Below are 9,364 nucleotides of genomic sequence, written 5' to 3' on the forward strand. Positions count from 1 at the left end.
GTATGTATGTATGTATGTATGTATGTATGTATGTATGTATGTATGTATGTATGTATGTATGTATGTATGTATGTATGTATGTATGGTATGTATGTATGTATGTATGTATGTATGTATGTATGTATGTATGTATGTATGTATGTATGTATGTATGTATGTATGTATGTAGTATGTATGTATGTATGTATGTATGTATGTAGTATGTATGTATGTATGTATGTATGTATGTATGTATGTATGTATGTATGTATGTATGTATGTATGTATGTATGTATGTATGTATGTATGTATGTATGTATGTATGTATGTATGTATGTATGTATGTATGTATGTATGTATGTATGTATGTATGTATGTATGTATGTATGTATTAGTATGTATGTATGTATGTATGTATGTATGTAGTATGTATGTATGTATGTATGTATGTATGTATGTATGTATGTATGTATGTATGTGTATGTATGTATGTATGTATGTATGTATGTATGTATGTATGTATGTATGTATGTATGTATGTATGTATGTATGTATGTATGTATGTATGTATGTATGTATGTATGTATGTATGTATGTATGTATGTATGTATGTATGTATGTATGTATGTATGTATGTATGTATGTATGTATGTATGTATGTATGTATGTATGTATGTAGTATGTATGTATGTATGTATGTATGTATGTATGTATGTATGTATGTATGTATGTATGTATGTATGTATGTATGTATGTATGTATGTATGTATGTGTATGTATGTATGTATGTATGTATGTATGTATGTATGTATGTATGTATGTATGTATGTATGTATGTATGTGTATGTATGTATGTATGTATGTATGTATGTATGTATGTATGTATGTATGTATGTATGTATGTATGTATGTATGTATGTATGTATGTATGTATGTATGTATGTATGTATGTGTATGTATGTATGTATGTATGTAGTATGTATGTATGTATGTATGTATGTATGTATGTATGTATGTATGTATGTATGTATGTATGTATGTATGTATGTATGTATGTATGTATGTATGTATGTATGTATGTATGTGTATGTATGTATGTATGTATGTATGTATGTATGTATGTATGTATGTATGTATGTATGTATGTATGTATGTATGTATGTATGTATGTATGTATGTATGTATGTATGTATGTATGTATGTATGTATGTATGTATGTATGTATGTATGCATGTATGCATGTATGTATGTATGTATGTATGTATGCATGTATGCATGTATGCATGTATGTATGCATGTATGCATGTATGCATGTATGCATGTATGTATGTATGTATGTATGCATGCATGCATGCATGTATGTATGTATGTATGTATGCATGCATGCATGCATGCATGTATGCATGCATGTATGTATGTATGTATGTATGTATGTATGTATGTATGTATGTATGTATGCATGCATGCATGTATGTATGCATGCATGCATGCATGCATGTTTGATTCAAACTTAAATAATTTTCTATCACCTTATATAATATACATATTATATTATTATATTTTTTTCATGTAATATACATATATCATGCGAAATTAAGAGACTCGACTCAAACTTAAAAATCAATCTACTAATTACTTAAAATTTCAAGTTATCCGAGTTCTATTTTATAACTCGACTTGAATTTAAAATTTTATAACTGGTATAAATTTCTATTGCCATCAATTACTATTACAAAGTTGAGAACATCTTCGTTTGAAACAAATAGCTTTCAGGGTCATGATCGAATAATGGTATTGCGGTCGCAACGGTTTCTGAAACTTCTATCGTGAAAAATAACGATGTAAAGTTGGATCACACTATTAGAGGTGGATCGTGGTCAATCGCAGTAATAGCGGATCACTATTTCGCTATTATTCCATTATTTTAATTTTTTATTAAAAAAACATGTTTTTTTAATAAAAAAATCAGCTTATTCGAAAAAAATTCACGACAGCGATATCCGCAATGACATTCGTTATATCCGCAACCGTGATAAACACGACACGACCTAAAACGTGATCGCGAACGTTATTTAAAACCATTATAGCTTTTGTTCACCTTCAGCAGAAATAAATCTGGTAAAACCTATGCCAACATTGCATTGCTGCATTTTCTGCAGATTCCGACCTATATTCCCAAAACAATAACTCGAGACAGAAAATCGACATCGAATAACGTTCGTATTTGATTCAGTTGACGCTAAACGTGATCAAAATCCCATCACGGCATTGGCCGGAGCACGCGTTTTCAATACCATTTCCTCGTACTCTTTTTCCGGATCGGATAGGGCGACGATCGCCCCTCCTGCACCTATAGATGCTTCATCTTCATGTATGACGACTGTTCTTATCACGATATTAAGGTCAAAAGTCTGATTATAGGAGAAAAATCCGATGGAGCCCGAGTATATACCTCGGGAGCAGCTCTCGATGGAATCTAAAAGCTCCATTGATCTTAACTTGGGAGCCCCTGTCATCGAACCGCCGGGAAACGCTGCCTTTACGCAATCAACAGCGCTAACATTTGACTGTTTTTCCCCCTGGATTGTACTCACCATAGTATGAACCGTTGCATAGGACTCCACTTCCATGAGATGAGGCACACAAACGGTGCCCGGTTCACAAACACGACCCAGGTCATTCCTCAGAAGATCGACAATCATTAAATTTTCAGCCTGATCCTTTTCGCTGCGTCGAGAGAGCGAGAAAGTTACTTGAACTTCAAGAAATAAGAGTATGACATGAACATAACTTCAAATGTAACTAGAATAGATTGAATCACCTGTACTGCAAGTGCAACTTGAGCCGTTCATCTTCCTCCAATGTTGCACCACGAGCAATGGTCCCCTTAATCGGCTTGGCTTCAAGTACACCGCTTCTATCTAGTCGTAGGAACCTTTCGGGAGACGAAGAGCATATGCATAGTTTTTCTTTCGAAAAATTCAGCCATGACGCGTAAGGAGCCGGATTTTCCTCTCTAAGATGAAGATAAAGTCTCAAAGGATCTACTTCGCCAACGGATTTTCTAAACTGAGTTGTGAGGCAGAGTTCGTAGCTTTCTCCATCTTTAATGTACTCCAGGCATTTCTCGACGTCACTAATGTATTGCTCCCGGGATTTCTCGGAATGAAAGCCTGCTTCATGTGGAGAGCTTGCCGCAGCTTTCAAAATCCGCTCATCTAACTTTCTTGTGGCAGAACCTTTCAAGCTGACAAGCTTCGTTTCAGTATCATCCAGCCACTGCGTCTTGGTTGTATTTCCTTCGTGTAACGACATCACATAAACATCATCGAAATGATGATCGATGACTACAAGGTTATCCGCAAAGAAAAAACAAGCATCTGGAGTTGTGGATTTGTGAGCGTTGGATTCCGCGCCACATTCTACTTTAAGATTATACCTGCAATAGGAGCAACCTATCAAGCTCGAGTAACGTTTTGTTTTCGTTTCGGTAGGGGAGGAATAACCGAAAGAAATCAACATTTTTGCAAACAGAATACCCTATATAACCAATAAATCCACCATAGAAGTCAAATGGCAGTCCTTCAAAATCTTTTTCCTCATGGCAGAGTGACAGAAGCTCCTGTTACACAAGTAGAAACGCGAGTTATTGTAAAACCAAACTGTTTAATCATATAAATAAGAAGGAAAGCAGAACATAATTTTCAGTACTATTCGAAGACGCATAACCGACTTATTACTCTCATGGGATCGGACTGAATGTTTTTCACTTCGACAAGTTTATGCAGTCATCCTCAGAGATGATATACACTTGGAACATACAACCCTAAAACTAACATGAATTCCATTTGATAACTTCGATCGAAGCTGTCTGATGTACTGGCTAGGAATGAGTAATACATTCATCAAAATCCGGAAATACCTTGTTCAAATATTCGAAAAAACCTTCTTCCAAAAACGTGCTGTTAGTAGAGCCTTTGGCATCTTCAACCAATAAATGACCTCCATGCCTACCAGCTGCATCGCTACAAAAGAAATGAAGTACTGCTTAACTATCATACGTTATTCAAAACGACAAGTGAAAATCGACCACTGATAAATTGGAACCTCAAAATATTTATGAAGACAAAGAAACTTCGACTACATCGATCAACAGATGACCAAAAACAGATTTCATTCAAACCTTTCTTCAGACAATCTGAAAGTTAATTGCTTCCAAAGATCTCCACCTTTGCCCCCCATGAATGAAAACCGTGCTCTTCCCTGATTGTAAGAGGAAAAAATTAAGTTCAAGAAAAGAAGATGATCAATCATAAAATAAATCCATGAACAAACAAATTATGAAAGCCAGTCAGTCGGATTTGCTTCTAAACATACTACTAAATCTTTTGCTTCTGCAAACCGGATAATTGAAACTTATATCCGACAATTAATAATGAATTCTTACTAAAATTTTGATTACTAATTGAAAATTGCAATGTTCCACTTGCAACATATTTTGCAAAGTGATAAACCTACCTTCTCTGTTGATGAACTGTCCAACCAAAAAGTGTTTTCAGCCTTATTTTTCCCGAAAAGTTCGGAAAATATGTTCTTTGAACCACCAACTTTACTAGCCAAGTGATCAAACTTCCTCCATTTTAACCTTAGAAATTTAGTGTGCATGCTCGGAGGCGAAACATTTACCATATCAAAATGTCCTAGATTTCTCCATTCTGCACCTTGCATTAATTGCGTCCCGGTATGAATGGCTCCAAACAGTCTATTAACATGGGGTACCTGCATGGACTCTAAAACAAGTTTACTGCTCAGAGAAGCATATGCATCTCAAAAGATGAAGCAGAAGATAAAAAAAAAGCAGGAAAACTAGACGACTCGGTCGAATTATTAATGATTTAAAATTGTCTAAACAGTACTTGGACAAACTATAAGAGGTAGGTCAAGACTTTTTCATTATGTTGAATCACCATTTACTCCACAAGAAAATTGTGTTTAATATCACAAACATTACATTTGAAGTTATTATTTTAGTGAAATGACCATCTCCAAAGAGTATGAACACTCAAGAGGAGGAAAGGATTGAAAATAAGTACACAACAAAAGAATAACAAAATTATATTTCTAAAAGGAGTCTCATTTTACCAGTGTAATGGATATTTCTTTCCCTGCTGAATGATGAACTCCGTAGCCAATAATCCCGGGTTATTTCTCTGAAGTTCATGAATATCTGTCTCCCGTAAGTTGTTGCAACACTTTCGGGATGAAACTGAAGTAAAATGACTGATGTCAAGAGAATGAGATAAATACAGCTTAAAGCAAGATAATCTCGGAGCTTACCTGCACGCCATAATGAGGCCAAGTAGCATGCCTAATTCCCATGATGACTTTTCTACTTTTCGTTCCATTAACATGGCTGGAAGCCCGATAACTCTCAATCTCAAAGGTATCAGGGATGGCAGCATCAAACTTCTGGGTCTCCAGGAAAGAAAGTGTGTCATCAGAAGAGGTCCAAGCTATTGGTATGAGCTCTTCCGGGAGAGATTCTCCATCTATAACAAGTGAATGATATCGAACAACCTGTAAAAAGGAACCAGCCTTAAAATGACATAATCACTATAGTCGTCCACGTGATATCCCCTCAAACGTGATGCCAAAATAACCAATGATATCACATAACTACAGAGCAACATGCAAATGAGCTTTTACAGAAACGGAGAAACCATTGTTTTCACATTCAAGCTCAAAATAAGAGAAGGCTTACCTTAAACCTTGAATTTCTGTCAGACGGTATATTAGCAAATAACTTGCAGCCATCATGCTCAATTTCACTATACGGGAACAAGAAATAATAAATGCTTAGGAAAACAAGAACTTTTTCCATGAATTAGAGGAAATAAGACACATTTCTGCGTTTGTGTAAAACAATATTGAAGTCACAAGGACGTAATGAACAATTAATTGAAGTGAAAACTGTCAAACTCGTTATAAAGCAAACAAGATAAATTTGTAATCATAAATCACAATACCTCAGACGTCCATGGATTGGCTCAGATGCATGGATAATTTGAGCACCATGTGCATAACCTAGAGCCTGCCAAACCAAAAAATCAATCGAGTCAAATGCGGACAACCAGACCTCAATAAAAAGAGACTGAATGAGTGAAAACTGATTGGAATGCTATAGGTGCAAATAGAACCTTCATTGAAGCTTCTCAACATAAAAAAAATGTTGACCGAGAACTTTCAAGTTCGGCAAAGAAAATCTCTAATCATAGATTAAATAATGAAAAAGAATTATGCATAGGAACAAAAAAGGAAGGTCTATTTAAGTCCACCAAGATTGAATGGAACTAAATTGAAAACCAAGACATGTGATGGAAAAATTCAAGCATTACTGCATACTGTAGAAGTTACAACAATTTTTTTTCATTATAAAATGGTAATAAGTGCATTGCAAATGCATGAAAATAAAAGACCTGATGTCCAAGACAAACGCCCAAAATAGGGATATCCCAGCACTCCAACAGCAGCTGAAGACACAATCCTGTCATTTTCAAAGTGATTTATTAGACATGGTCGTAAAATGATTTATCATCGTAAAATCTCAGAACCCCAAATAGATTGCATTCTTCAATGCCATTCTTTTGTATTTGGGATAAAAAAATCAATCACGTTCATATAAGTAAAAAACTATTTGACTAACCATCAATCATAATAACTCGAAGCCATGATTCTCTATCCATTCGATATCCTACGTAAGCCAAAAAGCCCATATATAAAAATTGAATTCTACTTCTAACAGTCTCACCTATATCTGCTGGGCATGTAGGAGAACCAGGTCCAGGTGATATAACAATATTATCGAATGCACCCTTCTCATACAAGAAAGAGCAGATGCCTTCCCATGTCAGTTCATCGTTTTGAACAACCACCGGTGGCACTGACAAAATAACACCATAAAGGAACAGCTTCAATCAAGCTAATCTTTAGTTCTTCAGTAACAAAAACTGATTCCATCATGCAGAGTGCAGAAAACAAAATATACAAGCTTAGAGTCATGGGTGGAACTGGAATGATTTACTTGAATGAAGCAGTGACATAAAAGAAATTGAGAATTCAGATAAGGTTGTGACTTAGTACATCGAATAAATATTCGAAACCATTCTAGACCATCATGACCAGATCCACCATTTGTTTCCAAGTACGCAAGCAATATTTTGAAATCCCAAAACGGAGATTAAAAATGCATCATATGCCAATAAACAACTTGATCAAATACTTGTAAGTATGTTTTCCATAGAATTCAAAAATAAAGATCCTTATGCACTTCAAATTAAAGTTACAATAAATGCATCCAATCTAGTAGAAAAGAATTAAATCAGAAATAACGGTAAGTAATTGCGATAAACATATTCACGCACAAAGACATACACAATAGGAAGGAGATGGTAAGAGAAGAGAAAACTCACAGCCATTGATGACACTTAGCTCCTGGTAAATGTTGTATGTATAGCTATCGTAATTATCAATCAACAATGTCCTCACGAATTCGAGCTTCCTTCTGGGATCTGCCTGCCGTTTCTTTCCCATGAATGATCCTTCTAAATGGCCAGGAACTAGATGACTTGATATCATCATTTTTCTAGCATCAGAATATGATGATAGAGAATAACAACCAGCCCTTCTAAAAGAGTTAGATGCCACTGGATTTGCCTTTGTACTCCTCAAACCCTCTACATTGGGGTATGTGAGTTCAGAACAACATAACCTGAAGCTCATTTTTTAGCCTCGAAAGGGAAGTTCGGCAAAAATGTTCACGAGAACTCCCCTTTCCTTCTGCAAAAAGTGTTCTTCTCATTAGATTCTTTTCTAAAGTAGAAAAGGAGTAAATAGCTATGATCCCATACCGGAAGATCATAAGGGAAAAAAACATTAAATTCTCAGTGAAAAGCCAGTCGAGGCTTGAGATCCAGTCAAGAATTTCCAGTGAGTTTCATTAAACTCAGCTCACCGCTGCCATCTAAACGGTATATCAAAGTCCGGTTGAGGGAATTTTTGTCTAGAATGCTGCGAAATGCAGGTGAATTTGTATGTGTTTGGATTCAAACGCACTTGTGGTAGTGTATATACTGACACAATTATAAATTGGAGGAAAGAGGATTATACCTAGGGCTGTAAACGAGTCAAGTCGAATTATTGTATTGTTGAGCTCAACTCGAAAAGTTTAAATCTGAACTTGACTTGACTCGAAAGCTTGTGAGCTTATAATTGTCAAACTCAAATTCAAAAATCAAAGCTCGACTCGAGCCAAAAAAAACTTGAATTCAAAACATTCTCAAGTTTTTGCCTAGTCGAACTCGAGTTGCTAGCAATATGTGACGTTTCATTTACATCCTTAATCATATCCACAGGGTTTGAGCCTTAATCTATTTGTTTTCTGATTCCAACCTTAAAATTGAATTAATTTCACTCGATTCATGAACAATGAATACGTCCAAGAAAAATATACTTTTTATACCACAAAACCAAATGTTAACAAGAAAAGATAACACCCAACAAGATCAAGAGCATAATCCAATTCAGTTCAACAAATTTAAAAAGCAAACGCATAGAACATAGAAAGTAGGCAAGCACAAACCTTTAGCAGATCTTACACATAAAGAAAGAAAATGGATGGAGAGGAGATGAAAGAGAGCAAAATACCTTAAGATTTGGAGAACATAAAGTTGATGAATTTGCTGAGGATGGTTGTGTTATTGGTGGTGGGGGAATGAGGCGCCTAACAGGCGGCTGAAAATAACAGGGAAAGACAAAATGAAGGGCCATCCCCATATTCCAACTATTTAGGCGGCTTTTGGGCCCTACTTAATTTTTACTTGGATCTCAATAATCAAAAGGGTATATTACTTCAAATAACAATCATCTTTAAGCTTGAGTTCGTTTATGTCACTAAAGTTTTAATTTTATCAATTTTAACTATGATGTTTAAGTTTAAATGCAATTAGGCTGCCGTTAATGACTTAACGGTATAATAACATGACATCTCTACGCCGTGACGTTGTTGACGTAGCTTACTCACTAAAACGATGTCTTTATGGCACGACTATTTTTATACTTAAAAATCACCAAAACGACGTCGTAAATCCATTGCTTCTAAAAAATATTCGAAGTTGGTGTCTCTTCTTCGAATCCTCTGCATATTTCTCTTTCTCTCTTCTTCGAATCCTCTGCATACCCAATGTCTTCTTCAACATATTTCTCTCTCTCTCTCTCTTCTTTGAATCCTCTACATACCCATTGTTTTTATTGTTGTCGAAGCAAACTCATTAATCATCCATGGTGAAGGAAGGATGGCACGGTTCATTTAACAGCAAAGATTACGTGG

General features: G+C 35.4%; 1 protein-coding gene across 1 annotated transcript; it reads right to left on the reverse strand.

Annotated features, from left to right (window-relative positions):
* Positions 1-2,024: 2,024 nt before the first annotated feature.
* Positions 2,025-8,774, reverse strand: LOC120156168 (aminodeoxychorismate synthase, chloroplastic-like). Its single transcript, XM_039167572.1, has 14 exons — positions 8,683-8,774; positions 7,449-7,815; positions 6,788-6,919; positions 6,456-6,523; positions 6,006-6,070; positions 5,741-5,807; positions 5,317-5,556; positions 5,122-5,245; positions 4,498-4,769; positions 4,163-4,242; positions 3,902-4,004; positions 3,519-3,601; positions 2,801-3,418; positions 2,025-2,706 (listed from the first exon to the last, which is right to left on the reverse strand). The coding sequence occupies exons 2-14, from the start codon at positions 7,756-7,758 to the stop codon at positions 2,229-2,231; spliced, it is 2,640 nt and encodes an 879-aa protein (XP_039023503.1). The 5' UTR covers positions 7,759-7,815; positions 8,683-8,774; the 3' UTR covers positions 2,025-2,228.
* Positions 8,775-9,364: the final 590 nt, after the last annotated feature.

Source organism: Hibiscus syriacus, unplaced genomic scaffold (assembly GCF_006381635.1).
Source record: "Hibiscus syriacus cultivar Baekdansim isolate YM2019G1 unplaced genomic scaffold, ASM638163v2 tig00111213_pilon, whole genome shotgun sequence".
NCBI lineage: Eukaryota > Viridiplantae > Streptophyta > Magnoliopsida > Malvales > Malvaceae > Hibiscus > Hibiscus syriacus.